General features: G+C 32.1%; 2 protein-coding genes across 2 annotated transcripts in view; both read left to right on the top strand.

The window, feature by feature from the left end:
• Positions 1–122: 122 nt before the first annotated feature.
• LOC130900806 (40S ribosomal protein S15) lies at positions 123–942 on the top strand. Its single transcript, XM_057811684.1, has 3 exons — positions 123–306; positions 401–486; positions 544–942. Exons 1-3 carry the CDS (start codon positions 295–297, stop codon positions 890–892), a joined length of 447 nt encoding a protein of 148 aa, XP_057667667.1. The 5' UTR covers positions 123–294; the 3' UTR covers positions 893–942.
• Positions 943–3,595: 2,653 nt separating this feature from the next.
• Positions 3,596–19,607, top strand: part of LOC130902030 (protein crumbs) — a 90,248-nt gene continuing 74,236 nt past the window's right edge. The window contains exon 1 of the mRNA XM_057813830.1: positions 3,596–3,849. Within this exon, the coding sequence (XP_057669813.1) occupies positions 3,804–3,849 (46 nt within the window). The 5' untranslated portion in view covers positions 3,596–3,803. The remainder of the gene's footprint in view (positions 3,850–19,607) is intronic.

Here is a 19,607-nt window from a genome sequence, read left to right as displayed (position 1 = left end):
GTTTAAAAATATACTACCCAAATTTGTCAAATCATTGGTATTTAAAGACAATTAATTCGTAATAATTTTTTATCAAATCCATTCACTTGTATAACAAATTGCCTAAACTTAAATATCCCCATCCAACAGTTAACAAAAAGTTTCAGACTAGTTGGTAGCTTTGATGCAACAATCTTTCTGTCACCAACTTAATGGCAATTGCTGTTAGTTCGTAAAATTTTTAAAAATCCACAGGGTTTTAGCCCATCACCGAACTTTTTACTATTAAATATATAAATTTGTTAATCTTACATCATGGCTGACAAAGTATGTATTCAATTTTCGGACATATTAAAGTTTTTAATAAAATATTAACATTACGGTATATATACTTATTTATAAATGTATTTAATTATTTTAGGTTGAAGAGCAAGTTAAAAAGAAGAGAACTTTCAAAAAGTTCACCTTCCGTGGTGTAGATTTGGACCAGTTATTAGATATGCCAAAGTAAGTAGAAAATAAAATATTTCTAAACTAGATAAAAATTTAAATATATCTTTCTAGCGAACAATTAATGGAATTGATGCATTGTCGTGCTAGAAGGCGTTTCACGAGAGGTTTGAAGCGCAAACCTATGGCTTTGGTTAAAAAATTGCGCAAAGCAAAGAAGGAAGCTCCTCCATTAGAAAAGCCAGAAATTGTTAAAACTCATTTACGCAACATGATCATCGTCCCAGAAATGGTTGGCTCGATTGTAGGTGTTTACAATGGTAAAGCCTTTACACAGGTTGAAATTAAACCTGAAATGATTGGACATTATCTTGGTGAATTCTCTTTAACTTACAAGCCTGTTAAACATGGTAGACCAGGTATTGGTGCTACCCACAGTTCTAGGTTTATTCCTCTCAAATAAATTATTTTTTGTTATTATGTAGGTTAACAATAAACAATTTATGAGAGGGACTCAATTTTTTTCACTCCTATTTTTAGCAGTAATAATTTGAAAGTATTGAACTAATTTTATTGGTAATTCAAGCTATTCAGTAAACAATTTTACAAAATGTAGTTTTCTTCTAATTAATATTGAATCTACTAGTAATATGATATAATTCAAAGTATAATCCTATCTGACATAATTGAATTTGAAAATATAAAATAAAAAATATAAAAACATTATACAAAGTTCACTCCATTTGTAGAATTTTTAATTCAAAATTAAATTTCGTAACATTGGAGACAGTGAAAATTCTCAGTCTGGCAAGATTACTTTAGTATGGACTAAACTTTTGTTATTTCCATAAATGCATTCATTGAAAAATACTGTAAAGTATTCTTGTAATTAGACTTTCCCTAAGACCTTTTAACCTGTCCATTGTTATTTGATGGTTGTTGTGAAGTTTTTTTCTCTTGGTTGTCTATTGACAAAAGTTATCATACATGTACACTAATCCTTTAGTTAAACTAGAATTTTATTTAATTTGACTTTTTTTAACCTGTTTCCTTATATTTTTCTAACTTTGCACATCTTCCATATTTATATTTCAATTCAAACATTACAATCAATGTCAGTTCATTATATAACCTCCAGTATTGTCTTAATTAATGATAATATCATTATGTATTTAGGTATGAATTAACAATACCTATCCTATTGATTAATAGTCCTTTTGATAGAGGTATCCAGAAATAACCTTTAATTTTTTTCTTTGAATACCATCTTACAAGTAACATCTGTCAAAGTATATTTCTTCTAATAATTTGGTCTTAGAATTTTTTAAAATAATTAAAGGCTTAGCTTGAAAAATACTACAATAATTTCCAGGAAAATTGACCACCATTGACTGGTATATGGAATTTCGAAATGAGCAAACGAGTACTAATTATGCTTAAGATAAAGTTATTCTAAAACGCAGTCTCCCAGAGAACAAATAAGTCATGAAAATCATTAAGAATACTGCAGTATATAGTGTTAAATCATTTTACAAATTATTGTCGCAATCCTTAATAATGAATTAATGGTTCAGAGCATGGTTTATGATGCTTAACATGGATTTATTATTATTCACTTGAATCAAAACTGAGGTCATCTGAATTGGGTAGAGCCTGTAAAAGTTATCACAAATCATCATAGACCAGCAGAAACATTGGTAACGGTTTGGTGTTTTATTAGGACTTTTCGGAAACCCAATCACGTTCTGAATGTTCAAAAAATAACCCACGTTCATTATTCATATGATTTGAACATTTCTACCCTGGTAGACCAGTGGATAAATGCGATCAGCTGACGACCATTTATTACCGGTTTTTTAAACTCTTAAAAATGATTTATTCCCCTTAAATGGCTGTTTACTATTAATTCCCATGGTCAGTGTAATTGATAGGTTACTGAGGTTTGTCTCATATATTTTCTCAGTATTTCAGCATAAAAATAGCTTATTAGTATTAAACTTTAGTGCAAAATCTATGTGAATGGGTAAATCATTGATAACTGCTCAATAACAATTATTAAACATCTATAATAGAGCTAATTAAATATTATGGAGAATTAACGTAGAAAAACGTAATAGATATCAAAAGTTCTTGTAAAACATGTTTTCAATTAGAAATATCCGCCGGATATCGAACGAAACGTTCGGAAACTGATCAAAATATAGTTCTGGCCTAGGATCACAGTCCTACATAGAGATCTGGAAATCAAATCAAATTTCTATATAGAGGCTTGGTTCTCTTGTTCGGATTCTAAGTGTTTGAAATAGCCATGGCGCGGCGCTTCTATCTAGAAATACTAGAGAAGGACGTGGTTAGAACACGGTTACATGCTTGATGTAATCTTTACATCATGGTTACATGCAAGACCATGGGGTAGGGTAGACATGAAAATTTTGACAGCATTTTTGCAACTATTATTATTTGTTCTTAATTAAGCACTTTTATGTAATTACGTTACAAATTAACTACTTTTATTTATAACAATTAATTGCTCATAGAAATAATTATTAGGTTAACACAATTTGACACCATCTCTTGATCACAACGCTGGCCTGGCGGCCACAGAGTAAGTTTATTTAGTACCCGTGACTTGAACCCACACCGCTACCTTGGTTGTCTGATCGTGGTTAGGATCTATAGATCAACCACATCTAGGACCCACAATCAACTGCGAGATGATCTGCCTGACCTCGGTTCATAGTTTCTGAAATATCTCTGTTGATGGCCTATATAAAAAGTAAATAATTTTACATTTCAAACCAACAATGTATAAAAAGTGGTGTATTCAAATAAATCAAGAAACTTTGGCTTTATAATATGTACTAATAAAGAAATATAAATGTTTTAGTGAAACTGTTGAAAATTTTAAACAAAATCAAAGTATTTGTTTAACTTCAAGTTTTGCGAGTGAATTGTGACGATATTCATAAAAACATAGGTATACCAATAATTAAAATTATTTTCAGGAATAATGTAATCGTCAAGCATTATTATCAATTTCTGACAACTGAAAATTAAAAAAACCAAATAAATTATTTAAACAAGTTGCTGTAATTTGTGTTGCATCTCTTGACGCTGAAGGGCAAGACTGCGCAAAAGTTTCATGCGCATAATTGAGATTTTTGACAGACCAAAGCAAATACATTTTTGGACAATTTACAGGTGGTAGTTAGACGGTGTTGTATAGTGGCTCGCTTTGTCGTTTTGTTTTGATGTTTATTTTCCGTTTATTTAAAATATGTGTACTAGTGACTGAAATTTAATAAACAATGCCAATAAGCTTTATAACTTCCATCTACCAATTTTCATTTAAACATTAAAAGTGGACGGACACAATGGAGTTCGTGGATTATTCAAAAACGTTTTTTTATATAATCACAGGTAAGTAAAGTTGAAAAACAATAAACGTGTCTTTCATTATTAATTACTTACCTTTTAACAAAGGTAAGCTCGGAGTAGTTGATGACTCATAGTTCTTGTACGTAAGGAGGTTAACCACTTTACATTTTTCTTGTTGAATACAGTTGGAACACTAAAACTCGAGATAAAATTCATTGAAAAGAATGTATTTTGTCAAAAAAAATATTTATAAATACTTGCACATATTTCATATATAGAAAATGTGTTAAATCAGTAAGTATTTACCAAAAAGTTGAATATCTTACTGTAACCATTATATATTTTCTAACATTTATAATGTGAAATAATAGAAAACAACTTCATTAGATTGAACTTTTTAATAATTTGAAGAGTAATTAAATTATGATTGATCCAGATAATTTTATACTTCAATAACAATAAGTGCAAACTAAATAAATTTTGTCTAATTTAACCAGGAAAATAGCTATGTTGCTCTAAACATTAACCAATACAATATTTTTCCAAGCTCTACAAATGAAAATAATGAGAAAAGAATATCTACATTTTGCAAGTTCTGATAAGTGAAGAGCGCATCAAATTATATTAGAAATTAATTTGTCTAGGGTTTGAACGAGCATTGTTATGTGAAACTTTGAAACAAGTAATAATGGTAGTAAAAGTATGTGACTTGCATGCAATAGATATGAAGTGAATAATTAGTTCCTCTTTAGGTATTCTCATTGTTACATATTTTGCAAATTATATAACTGACTAATTTTAATATATAAAATCGGATGATCTTTAGATCAGAAATAAATTTTATTTGAACAATCAGGTTAGAGACTATTTTTTGTTAAGTATAAAAGGATTGAGTGGGGTAGGTATCTATTTTTGGATAATCTTAGGCTAGAATGATTATCTGCATTATTTTGGTTTTAGATGGTTTGCTGCTTAATTTTCTATGCTCGCACTTGTTAAAGTTGTTGAGAGGATCTTGCAGTTTGTCAACCTCTAACCTTTTATTTATGTTTGATATTAATATTGTCATAAAATCGACTCCTTGCTTACTATTGGGTATCGAAGTGGTGAAAATTTAAAGGGACTGTTGTGTGTGTGTGTGTGTGAAATAGAGATTTGTATAGTAATTTTTGTTTAAAGCCAGAGGGTTAGCGAGCATGATGATTTGTAGGTTTTACACAAAAAATCATTGACAAAAAAATGTTTCTATAATCTTATTTTTAGCTTACATTTTACATTAGTTTGTATCAGCTGTATAGTTTAAATTGAATAAATACATTACAATAATAATTTTAGTTAAACCTATATCTTCGGACATATGAAATCTAATATTAATATGCCAATTTGTTTATTTCATATGTAAATGTAACAGTCTCCACAATTTATACAACTTGAACAAAATTCAATGGTGGTTGAGATACTGGAAAATAAAAGTCAATGAAACGAAACCCACCCACCTTACATGCCAAAGAAACATGTAGTTAACGGTGTTAAAACAGTGTAGTTAAAAGTGAGATTTATGAGCCACTGAAAAACCTGAATAGACAATATAATATTTAACAATTACTCCCAACTGAGCTGGTCTAGATAATAGCACCATAGCATGGTCTTACATACAGGTCTTTATTTCTATAAAGCGACTTGGTTCTCTTATTGTCAGATTCTAAGAATTTCTAATAGCCATAGTGCTGCGCTGCTATCTAGAGTTGCTAGAGATGGACGTGGGTGGGGCACTGTTACTTTTATTTATAACAATACTTTGCTTATAGAAATAATTATTATTACGTTAACACAATTTGACACCGACTCCTGATTACAACGCCGACCTGGCGGCGACAGAGTGAGGTAATTAGCGCCCACGGAATTAACCCACTCCACTATCCTCGTTTCCAGACCTGTATGTATGGTTGTGGTATATAGTGTTGTGTTAATTAACAATTGTGAAATAAATCATCACCTACTCGTTTAAGTGTGGATGTCAGATTTATTTACTCCCTTAAGTCATTCATTATAACTTGTACTCACAGATATAAATTGTAGATTAAAGACAAAAGAGTCATACTGAACTTGAGCCTTATGATGAGTGGAGAGGGATACCAATATCTTTGAATTATAACACAAAGTTAATAGGTCAAAAAAGATACTTGTGGCTGCAAATTCCACATGCAATAGACATATAGGTTTTGTAACCAAAACAGTGTTTGATGCAGAAGAATAATCCAAATAACCTTTCTTTGTCAAATACAAGTTTAACATATTGTCAATTGTATTAGTGGAACTTATTAAGTACCTTCATATACAAATATGCAAAAAATAAGTCTCTATTGATATTAGTAAGCTAAAAGTAGTAAAAGTTTGTTGATTTTATTTTTTTACTAGCTGACCCGGCAGACTTTGTACTGCCTCAATCAATAATAGAAGACCTAATCTTTTGTATAAAATAAACTCAAAACAAATAAAAGGAATACTTTTTTTATTAAAACAAATAAAAGAATTGCTCAGTAAATAAACATAGATGACGGTTTTCCAACGTTCGAACACGTGACGTATAATTTTGTCCATGCCCGCGAATTGAGGAAATTCCAAGTTGATTCCGCAAGCTTCCAATTGGCCTTGCGATTTATTTATGGTCATCATAAAGGCCACACATACCGGAAATTGTGAACGCTTAACGTTGGAATCATCGGTATATCAAGACATACTCTCCTTTGTATTTTCCCTTCATGATTGTTGCCTCAATGACGTTATTCATCACCTTTTCTACGGCCAGTCTTGTTCCATTGCACAGTTGATTAATGTTACGCAGCATGATGACAACTAATCCTACTCTTAACTGCGAATTGTGAGGTGGTAATCCAGGCAATTCCAAAGTATTTAAAAACTCCGTGGGATATTTGACTACGTTATGCTGGTTCATAACGGTTTCCACCGATTCGAAGAAAAACAACTGTCCCGGAAGAAAATTCTGAATGGTCGCATTGAGACCCTCGACACTTTATTTTCCGCCGCCAATATTTCTCGTTCTCCCAGCCAATTATGGTTATTGAACTGTTGCGCTATATCCGAGAAAACACGCTGAATCAGCTTCTCTTTTGAGTCTGTGATCTGACAGAAATCTATAGTTAATGTTATGAATCCGGGCGAGGTATCCAGTGTGAATTTATTATTTCCAATGTCTAACAACTACTTCGTAAACACATTGCAGTTTCAGCTTGTCCCAAAAATACTCGCATGTCAGCAGTAAACTGTCACTATCACAAAGGATCATCGCGGCGATCGTCAACCACAAAGATAGAAGGATGCCTTCTGTGTCTTAGGTACCGATCGACATAGAAGATGGATCGACTTATTAGTTGATTGTTAAATGTCAAATATATAGTTGCGTTCAGAAATTTAATTTTGACAAAACATCTACAACAACAAAATTGTTTTTATTTAATTTCGAACGTTTTCATATTTATTCACCTTTTAAACCTTCTCTGGACTTCCACAAATAATTCAAGACCAAAATTAGCCAAATCGATCCAGCCGTCTCGAGTTTTAGCGAATTACTAACAGTAATTCATTTATATATATATATTTAGGTGTTGTCCTGTAATAAAAATAATTTTTGATGGTCTGTTAACGTTTTACAGTAATAAAAATTATCAAATTTCAGTTTTGACATTAGACACGTTTTTTATAGCAGATATCACAAATAATAGTTATAGTAATATATATTTACATATTGAAGATGCTTCTAAATATTCTAAAAATTAGGTTCGCATTGTCATCTTTGCTTAATTACCGTTTTTTCCAAGGTTGTATACCTTAAACTTGCCATTGACAAACAATGTAATAGATCTGAGAACACTGACAATTTTTCTATAATAACCGTATTTCCTTTAAGTGACTTAAAATACCGTAAAAGTATATTCTTTCTTTAGAAGGTTATTGTTCTTTATCAAAAGGTTAGTTGATGATGTTTACTATGTAAAATTACTAAAAACCGTTAAGCACCTGCAAAATAATGGTGTAAGCTAACTTACCACATTCTTGGACACATCATTCTAAACTCCAAAAATAATACAATAATGGAATAATTTAGGAGAGATATGCATTAACAATGTTCCCCTAAGTAAAGTAACTTGTTCCTTCTAAATCAATTATTTAAAATGGACTATACAAAGAGACACTAATAAGTAAAGTGAGGAAACTTATACTGTTTATTATTGTAATATGTAGGTGTTAAGAGATATCTAGAGAACATAATTTACCTGTAAAGTAAGAAGCAAACAATGCTACTGATCATTAAAACATATTTATTCATAATAATTAAATAATTGATTTGGTATAATATTGGTCTTCAAATAGCAAAAATCTTATCTATACGAAAAGAGATGCCCCACTGCGAACTAAATAGTAAACAACTTGTCTAGGGTCGCATTACAATATTCACTTTTCAGAATCAGTGAATCATTTCAAAGTATAGATAAACAATATTACACAAAAAATTGATCTCTCGGAATTCCTAGATAAAACCGGTTACTAGATGGAATAATACTGAGAAAGTGATGAACGTAAATAATAAAATATACATAATTCGAAATATTTTTTCTATAATCATCAAATAGATACTTTTAGAAGGGCTTTGGATTCACAGTCAGTAATTAGTTGTAAGCTGAGGAAGTGTGCGATGTATTAAAGGTCAAATTATTCTTGAATAAACGTTTTATGAACAATACAGTATGTGGCGATCGTAGCTTCAAGATTAATCGTCAAAAAGTCGATCTGCAGATTCGGTAAACGTTCTACTAGAGCTTAGCACAGGGAAAGGGAAAACAGTTGAAAAGAGACGGCAACATCTATCAACAGATGCTCAAAAAGTGATTTTAACTGTTTTAACCGACTTTGTAGTCGAAAAATGTCCAGAAAGATGCTATTCTGGAAAAATGTTTTTGACAAATACTTCCCAGATTACACTGTACAATATTGCACAGCAGGGTGTGACAACTGGGCGAAAAAGAGATGTTTCTGGAATTTTTTTAATAATAAAACCTGATAGGTTAACTCCAATATGCGAAACAATGTACAGTGTGTTCGCATCAAACATAATGCCAAATCTTCAAAGCATTTTTGTAGAACTGAAAAAAGGAATAATTTATCCTATCACGCAATAGATTCTAACCTTTTTTATCCAAAAGTATTAATTCGTAGTTAAAACTCAGCTATAACGCAAATTTCCATAGATCTTCACTTTTTTTCGATGGAATTCAAATAACGTGTATTCACACTTAAATAATTTCTTTTCTAGCAGAGCGCAACCACCGGTTTTTTTTCCAAACGTCGAACGTCGAATTTTGTAGGAGGCAGTGACCCTTCTAAGTACTAAACCATCGATTGCATCACCCTCAATGCTTTTCCTACATCCGTTATCATCACTCTGGCTACTTTTTGTGCATCACTCGGTTATGCAGTCAAGCCTAGGTGATTTTTGACAACTGTAGTCGTTCCAATCCATAGGTCTTCTCGACTTTGTCATAGGTCACTTGTTTTTTCACAGCTTTTCTGAATTAACGATAGTGGGCGAGGACAAGGTTCATCTCTCCTCCTTCTCAATTTCAGGATACTAATTAAACACTATTGCTCGCTAAAGTAAGGACTGGACAAATCATTTAATCAGTTAATCTGTAGTGCCGACCGTAGCGAAGCTTCAACTGAACGGATTCAGCCCTTATCCCGGTTATAAAATCAACAAATCCCAAGCATTCCATCGAAACTGTTTTAGAAGGCAGTGTAGTACGTCTAGTACGTCTAGAAATTTCTAATACAATTTTCGTACAATCTGATCTACATATTTTCATACAAAACACTAAATTATATGATTATTTTCTATTTGGGATTTATATATCTTCTTATTCAAGAGTCTTACAAATCGACTATCATTCTTTTCAGTTCGTCAAATGAAGACTGTAACTTGTGACGGGTCAATATGACACAACTTCAAAATATGAAGTGTAAAAATTAGCATTAAACAATATTATTGGCTTTTAAAAATAAAATATGTTTCTTTTTCAATATAAAATCAACAATTGGAATGAAACAATACTAAAATATATGTATAGAAAATTTACTTGGTTACCTCGGGTCGTGTGTGATCCATTACAAAAGTGTTTTTAAAACATATATAAAGATTAATATAACACTTTTTGGAAAATACAAAATCATTAAAAAATACTTTTTGTGCCATGGAAAAAAAATTAAATGAACAAACAACTGTATTAGTGACTAAATAGTTGGAAAAACTTTGGTCACAAGATTAGCTTTCACACTGGATACAATGAAAGTCATATATTGTCGAAGCATGATATTATTAGTCATTTTTACAATGAGAAAAAATATTAGAGTAGTAGAGTTTTTTTGTGCCTTTGATGCTAGGGCAGATATAGCATCTCTTCCGTTTTTGGGATTTGGGATTAGTGTTAGGTGTTTCAAGGGGAAGTGCTACAATCCCATTTTCTTCTAAATAAAATTTGAATTTTGTTTTTAGAGATTTTGGAATGACGGAGCTCTGAGAGCGCTTGATAATAGACCTCTTCATCAATTGCTGAGGAAAATTCTCCTTTTCAACTTGAACTCCGGGAAAATGGGCCGTTTATTCTCTTTATATACAATAAATGAATTTATTCCAGCAACATTTAATAAATGATAAAATGTAGCTAATGGCCACCTGTTGGTTTTTCTACCAACTGAATAATTAGCGCAGAATTATTCATTGGTATCTACTCCACCCTTCATTGTAAAATGTTATTATTTCTGTTTTTTTGGCATCCTCAGAGTCCTCTATTGATTGCCGGTGATGCAGACTTGATATAAATATTACCGATATATTTATTTTCTTTTGGTTCATAAGAATCTAATATAAAATTTGGGGTGAAACAAAAAATGGAGGTTTTAACGGGTTTGTTTTCGAAAATTGGAATCTCTTCCTCATTTTTTCGCAATGTCTCGACAATTTTTCAGCCAAATTGTAACTTGAGTAACAATTGTGTTTGGTAATATTACGACCAGAATTGCTAAATTGGTTCAACAAGTCTTAAAACTATGTCCGTGGGGGAATTTGCGAGGTTGTACTGTTCTGGTTTTTGAGTCTCAGCACACATTTCATATTTATGTAAATAAAAAGTCCGAGCATCAACAAGGGCAAAAACTTTGATCTCATAAGATTTCGGATTATTGGGAATATATTGCCTAAACCCAACTCGACCTCTAAAAGGTATGAGTTGTTTATCAATGGTCACATACTCAGAGAGAGAGAGAGAGTACACTTCTTGAAATTTTGTACAGAGGACCTCGGAAATCTCCCTCACAGGTGCTAATTTGTCTGATGCGGCTCTGTTTGACCAATCGCGAATATCATCAAACCTTAGATGCCTTTCAATAGGTAACTGAACCTCTGGAGAGACATTGCCAATCTGAATACTTCTGGTCCATCGCGGCCCCATGGATCTTTCAAATTAGTGTGAGCTCCTCTATAAACTCCAGCTAACATAAGTAGGCCATAAAGATATCGTCCCCATCTGTTTTTCTGCAATCTTGGGGACGTTTGTAATGACTAAATGGGTAATATATTTTTTTGTCCTTCATTCGGTTACCCATTTAATTTTATTTTTTCTCGAATAAAAAAATACTACTTCCTGATTTTAGGTCATCTCTTTCTCCTCCTCGTCTGCACTCTGCTCAGAATTTGTATTATGCTAACTAAAATCTTCTTGGTCAGTCCCAACTCGACTAATGCTAATTAAACGCTACCGAGAGAATGAATTTTTCGGAGACGTCTCGAAAAAAATGATTTTCCCGAATTTTCTCAGCAGTTATTGGCGAGTTGTACACGCTCTTGCGAAGCCAAAAGCGTCTATAATCTTTTCTAAAGTTAGTAGAATAGCCAATTTTTCAAAAACTTGCACATCATAAAATTTCGTAATATGACACTTAATTAGCACCTAATTTTCCATTTATTGTGTGTGTGTGTATCTATGAATTAGTAGCTCTTCATTTTGATATATTATTCACATCTGATTTGGTCTCTGAAGACGAAAATTTATTTTTTGAAACGCCGATCAGTATAATTGTGTAGGTGAAGTGGTAGTAATGTATAGTGTGATTATCACCATCGGTTTAAGGATAAGGAGGTTATAAAGAACGAAGAAATCGGGAAGACCTGAATGATCATTGTTTCAAACACTTTTACAGACATTTCTAAACCCAAAATAATCTAATTAAATACCTAATCCAATTAATTCGCTAATCGGTCCATCCTTACTGGTTACATGAAGGATTCTAATCGTATGAGCTTAACAATAAACGGTTTTCGGATCTAATTAATCAATTATACAGAGCGTGGCGCGAAAAGTTTTTATAAAAAAGTAATAAACTTGTCTTAAAAATATATAAAATATAAAATTACGTGGGTAGTCTGAAAAGCTTCCGACCTTACCATGAAACACGTCATTTTTTTTCCTAATAATTTTTCAATATAGTCTCTTTATAAGTCTATACACTCTTTTCAGCAATGTTTTAGATGCAAACCAGATCCAGCGAATACGGTGGTTGGTAATCAATTCAGAATTAAATTTACCGTTTACCGAAATGTAAGAAGATACGTTGCTCTGATAGAAAAGTACTTGGTTTTCTTTCAAATGTGGTGTTTTCTTTTACTCTCTCTTATTGTTACCCATGAGAAGTTTTCCACGGATTTTTAAGTTTATACACTTTTTCCAGCGGTGCTTTTAGCTCTGATCAAAATCTATCCATTAGGCCGGCACCGCACATTGGGGCCAATGTTGGCGCCAACTACGCTCGTCCAATAATAATAAATTGTCTTAACTTGTTTAGTCTGCGAATTATTTTTTTAAGTAAATAATGTCACTTCAGGAGATATGGTCAAATGAAAACGTTTTACTGTTTTTGAAGCTTTATCAAGCGAAACCAGTTTTATGGCTCTGCTTGGAGCTAACTGAGCTTGGCTTCAATAACTTCCAATGCCTGGATGCTTTTAAAAATAATACCGCCAACATAGACTAACGTTGGCGCCAACATTGGCCTTAATGTGCGGTTCCGGGTTTAAGGTTAGGAAAGGTTTCTTTTACAATTCCTCTGTTTTCTTTATCATTATCGCCTCTTATTGTTACCCGTGTGAAGTTATCCACGAATGGTAGATTTAGATTTCTACCACGAACATTTTTTTTACAAAAAAACTAAACTTCCACGAAAAAATGTAAATAAACGAGACATATAATGGCATTATAGCAGGCTATATAATTTTACTACCAAAAATTGAAGATTAAACACGTGTTTTTGTACACATTTCACGATTCTAAATCGAAGAACCAAAGAATAAAAAAAATATCCAACTCTGATAAGGTCCATCTAATTAAAAACCAAAGAAACAAAAATTGTGATGTTAGAATTATTTATAACGCCAAAAAAATTCATAAAATTTTACGCTTTAGTGCTGACGCGCTTCGTCCATTTTGAAATCAAAGACCCAAAATTTTGTCAAATTTTCTTTAACTGTTGGAAGAGGCATTTCGATATTGAATAAAGCTTTTTATAAGTTTTCTACTACAAAAATTCTCAGATACCTAGAGAAATTCCACACAGGATACTGCGAACGGCAAAAATACAAGAAATAATACATTTTAAAAAATACGCCAAAAACGAATGAGGACATTTTCGTGTGACAAATAAATGTAAGCTCTCGTTATCTTTTTTTTTAAGTGGTGCGGAAGATAGAATCTAAATATAAATTTGTTCCAGGTTTATGAATTTTTTTGGTGTTATAAAAAATACAATTTCTTTCCAATTAGGTGAACTTTGTAATAGTTGACTAATTTCTTCATATTTTTTGGATCTTCGGCTTAGAATAGTGAACTATGTACAAAAACGTGTGCTCAAAAATTAATCCATTTCAATTTTTTGTAGTAAAATTATTTAACCTGTTGTGTCATTATATGTCTGCTCTATTCATATTTTTTCGCCAAAGTGCAGTTATGTTGTGAAGAAATATTCATGTGAGAAATCCGTGGATAACTTCACGCGGGTGTTATTGTTCCAAATTTGGGAAGATAGTCTTTGACAAAATCCCATTGTTATACAAAAAAAACAGTCGTCATCACTTTTCCGGTCAATAAAACCATCTGCTTTTCCCAAAAGCAGGTTTGCCTTTCGCAATGCACTGCATTGATTGCTTTTTCGTTTCAGAAGTGTAATGGTGAATCTAGGTTTCAATACAGTTATAAATTGACCCAAAAATCGGACTCATTTTGCCTTAAATGCATCAATATAGGTGTTTCACGCAGGCTTTTTAAGCCCAGAGTTGGAAGTGATGCTCTTACATTCTTTCCTATTTTTTTGCTTTTGTTTTCCAGTCCTGAATTTCACTCACTATTAGGTCTTCCATCACCTCCGCGTATCATCTTTTTCTTGGTCTCCCTTTTTTTCTGATTCAACCTTGTTCTACGTCCATAATTTTTGTTGGCATAAAATCTGGTATTCTCTGTATGTGACCCAGCCACTCTATTCTTTTGGATCTTATTATTTTGCTTAGTTCTTCTCCAAATAGATTCCTTATTCATTATTCATTTTCCTCAGCCTTATAGCCTCTTATATATTTCTAACTTCAATTCAACGGTCTTCAGTATCATTAGATGAACTCTTTCACTGATTGTCGTAGTTTTTGGTCGTCTTGAATACTCGTCAAACAAGCTGATACGGCCACGTTTGATTTCAGCTGCCCAAAATCTTACAGTCGTAAATGATGGTGCAGAGCAGTCATGTTAAAGATAAGACCCGCGGGTCGCTTTGGGCCCCTAGACCGTATCAATAAGGCCCGCGATCAAAATGAGTCACAGAAAGAAGAATCTTGCTTTTTAGAGATTTTAAACTTCATTCGATTGCTCTACGGATGTTTTAAATACTCGTACTCTTGAGTCTACGGATATTTAAGTAATTTCAAGGGCAGCGCGTGCCTAGACAAGCTATAGAGAAAGCCATCTCTTGTCAACAAGCGGAAATATCCTATTCATTTTGTCGAGAATATCCTCCACGCGCTTCGAGTCTAGACTGGAACCTTCCTTAACCACATAAAGCGAGTGCGTCGACGCGACATGAATCAGTTGAATCGAGTAATCGAAATGATTCGGTTGGAGAAGGATTTTAATTGTACTGCGAAGTAGTGATTATGAAAGTATTGCATGTATTTGTTGGGTGGGGGTTCCTTAATTGTTACGATTATGGCATAATGTCACAAAAACGTAAAAAAAAGTTGATGAGCTGATGATGAGTGCAGAGTTTTCTGGTCTAAATGGAAAATTGCATATTTTTTCATAGAAGAGAAAGGTGCAACAATGTGTTTGATTTGTAATCGAACAGTTGCTAGTCAAAATTTAATTGTTACATTGAAAAAATAAGAATCGACACATTATCATCTTTAAAATCTGAACTTCAATGCTAATACAGATAGCAAAGATGCCCTGAAGTGAAGTTTTATTATTGCATTAGAAATCACGAATAGATCAAAACCTTTCACTGACGGTAATTTTATTAAAGACTGTATGTTGAAAGTTGCTTCAGGCATAAACGATTTATCTTAAAATTTGGTTCTTCAACTGAACGAGAAAATTAAGGAATTTACAAACTTTTCACTCGCTGTTGACGAGAGCACTGATACTGTTGATACAACTCAACTTGCTGTTTTTATACGAGATATTAATAGTAACTTTGAAAAAAAAAGAAGAACTATTAAAGTGCGTTCCCTTAAAAGATACTACAACAGCAAATGATATTTATTGTGCAACTGGGCATTTGATAGCAGAATATGAACTCGACTGGAATATACTTAGCAGCACAACCTCGGATGGCGCTCCTGCCATCGCTGGCAAACATTCGGGCGTTGTAACTAAATGAAAACAGAAAACATCTGGGAATTTTGTGGGATTTCACTGTTTAATTCATCAGGAATCATTGGCATCCAAATATTTAAAAATGGACCATGCCATGCAACCTATAATTAAAATAGATAATTTTATAAGGAGCAGAGGTCTAAATCACCGACAGTTCAGGCAATTTTTACAAGATTTGAACGAAAAGTTTTCTGAGTTCCCTTAGTTCACCGAAGTTCGTTGTCTCGGTCGACGAGTAGATATGAATAAACACTTGACTGATTGTCACTCAAATGTATTCATATATTGAAGCCTTTGAAACAACGCTGAGGCTGTGGGAAAATCAGGTAAAAAATCAAACTTTTGACCATTTCCCTCATTTAAAATCATTTCGTACAGTAAACCAAAAAAAATTGGATGAATATTCTCAACTTCTCCAAAATTTGATTACGGAATTCAACAATCGTTTTGAAACCTTTCACAAAATGAATTAAATGAAATTCCCAATTTTCAACAATCCATTCATTTTAAAGCTTCACAGGCACCAGTTCATTTGCAAATGGAGTTGATGGATCTTCAATCGGACAGTATTTTGAAACAAAAGAAGAACAAACATCGCACAAGACTTACGAATGAACATCTTCAATCAATTCTTAAAATAACTATAACGAATATGATACCTGACATCAATGACCTTGTCAAAAACAAGAGAAGTCAGCTTTGATATAATTTTTAATAATCGAATATTATATACTTATATAATTTAATAAATAAAATGTTATAATAATTCAGTTTATTTTTTTGTTATTTTCAATCTGGCCCACCTACGAATTGAAAATTTAATTTATGACCCTCTGCAAAATTGAGTTTGACACCTCTGGTGCAGAGTATCCATACACAGTGTATAACTCCACTTTAATTTTCGTACGCATATTGCTTTTAAAAATTGAATATTTTCAGTTTAAAAAAAACTTATACTACTCACTTATAACAAACACACAGAAACTGAACGTTCAAAATGGCTGCGTAAGTGCTGACATCTTCTGGTTTATACCGGAAATATACCAGTAATACACGTGAAGCATTTTCAGTTATTCTCGGATTGTTTGATAAAGTATTTTCGACATATTTCGAATTTAAAAGAACAATAGAATGATTAACGATATTTTTATAAATGCGGAGCAGGTGGACTTACAGCTGTCAACTATAAACGACTTATTTTGTTCATTAATGTATACAAGGTGTTTCAAACTTACGCACACTTCAAATCATTCATAAGTTGTTTTAATCAAATATTTTTAACTAATCGTTCACGATCAGCGCACCTCATTAATTTAAGAAAGTAAGAAAGTCATTTGCGGATCGTCAACGGGGTTGCTCTTTGTATTAAAAGTATCATGTGCATTGATGTAGATAACACTAACACAGAGCTTTCATACTCCATCTGAAAGTTGTAATTTGTTATTCATTTAGGTAGAATTATTCAGAAAAAATAAAAAAAAAACTGTCACGTCTGGTTTAAGGAACTTTTTTTTATTTAACATAATGTTGATATTATTACTAAAAAAATTTGAATTAATTTCTGTTAATAGACCAATAGTAATCCTACACATATTTTCATTCCAAAATCCTTGATGTCGTTCTTTGAAAACCTTTAAATCTTCGTAAAAACGTTCCCTTTGTTCGTCACTTATACTTCCTAAGTTTTCAAGGAAAAAACTCAGATGCGAGGGCAGAAAATGAATCTTTAATGACATGTTTACTCCCATCTTATGAAAATTTTCCAATAAATCCGTAACAATTTTTTTGTAATTTCCACTTTATTTCCCAAAAATTTTTTCACAACTAGTTTGAATGAGCTTCAAGCAAATTTTTCATTAACAGATAAAAGGCTTTCAAACATAGAATATTTCATAATTTTACGGAGTTGTGGACCAACAAATATACTGTAATATAGATAATTGTATTTTATTTTCAACAAGCATCTTTATTCCTAAAGATACCTCAACCTATTTGTATTTGTTAAAAAAATTGAGTGGCGCCCCATTGGCAAATTGAAAGCATACAAAAATTTTATACCTCTTAAACACAACAAAATTTTGCAACGAACCCCGACAACACACATGATGAGCCCAAAATGTGATCTTTTAGGTTCCTGTCGCTCGTTGTTCTGCTTTGGATTTCATTCCGAAGAGGCCATTCATAAACAAATGTAACAACAGTATTTTGTATAACCACCCTGCAATAACATACCGATGACCTTAAGGTCACCGCACACTTTCCATCGGCGTTCTTTATATTATATTGAATTGAGATAGAGATACACAACGTTTCGTAGTTCCCTTCACAATTCCCTGTGTGTCCTATTGGTAATGTAACGTTTTTCGTATTTATTTACACTCTTTTTATTCGTGGGGTAAATTAATAAACACACTCTTACGTTCTCAATTTATTTACCCACTATACACTATTTATATTCACTTATAAATGTCACTTTACTAATTCGTTCTATTCACTACGACTATTTATTTGAAACTAACTTACTGCGCTACATAAACTTATTTGTATACCACAAATAGAATTCTACAAAGTTCTAGAACAAAAAGTAATACAAGAAATAAATAAGTAGACTTTTACTAAAAATTATTTAAGAGAAATAGTGTAATAAACCGACTTCTATAATAAAAAGTTCAGCAAAGGCACGCTCGCTATATCAAAAATGTGAAAGACGCCACGCGAATTCGCCGAATTTTAAAATTGTATTGCAGCTGAACAGGGCCGGCCTAAGGACCCATTTTGCGGGCGACCCTTTTGATTCATTGCTTCAAAAAGACCCGGGATATCAGCACAACAACAAAACTCATCTTCTCTTTTGAAAAATCTGAGTTAACTTTACTTCTGTTTTTGTAAAACGCTACTTTTGTGTTTGGTAGTAGTTCTATTGTAAGCGGAAACCAAGAAGCTTTGCTTTATATTTTGGTAATTGGAAATTTCTTATAAAATCATATAATTCGGCTTGGTTAATTAAATGAGGAGTATTCTTTTGAAGTAGGAACTTGTGAATCACTAGTAATCGATGTAAATGTTAACGTCACTTTCATTGTCATCTAGTATATTTGCACTTGAATTACCGGGACACACTGTATGTGTAGTCTAAGCTCTAAGTCTCCTCCGATTTCCATGAACTTGCATCGATGAAATTTTCAGTTTCTAAGAACTATAGGATATACATAAAAATTGAGAAACAGAAAGTTGGAATTTCTTTTAACAAATACTTTGCTTTTTTGAAATTTTTTGTAACTTCTAAATTAACTGAGATATGATCTTACAAATCGCACCATAACGTATGACTGATACCATTTTCGAACCCTTCAAACGTTGCTCTTCAAAAATTTGAGGGCTTAAGAAATTTAAAACGTTTATAAACTTATAGGTTATAAAATTCTCTATTAATCTAAGTTTTGAGCGACGAATTTGCTTGAAAATTAACCAATAAACTAAATAATATGCATTGGAGATATAGAGATGATTTATAGGGGTTGAAGATTATAAATACAAAATATTCAAGTAAAAACAGATAAAAAATGTCCATTAATATAAATAAATCATCAAAAAGAATAAATACGTCTATGAATGTTTTACATTTCAATTTTTTTCGATATAAAGGATGTTATAAGGATTGAACGTTTGAGATGCAAAATATTCGAGTTGAACACAAACAAAATTTAATATAAATAAGCTACCACAAACTAATTTAATAATAAATTTTCAATTTTATATTAACTGGTGGTGCTTTATAAGGGATGAAATACATCAAGCATTATTGAAAAATTATAAATA

The sequence above is a fragment of the Diorhabda carinulata genome, chromosome X (assembly GCF_026250575.1).
Source record: "Diorhabda carinulata isolate Delta chromosome X, icDioCari1.1, whole genome shotgun sequence".
NCBI lineage: Eukaryota > Metazoa > Arthropoda > Insecta > Coleoptera > Chrysomelidae > Diorhabda > Diorhabda carinulata.
The sequence above is the reverse complement of the archived record's forward strand: the minus strand, read 5'-3'. Positions and strand labels throughout refer to the sequence as shown.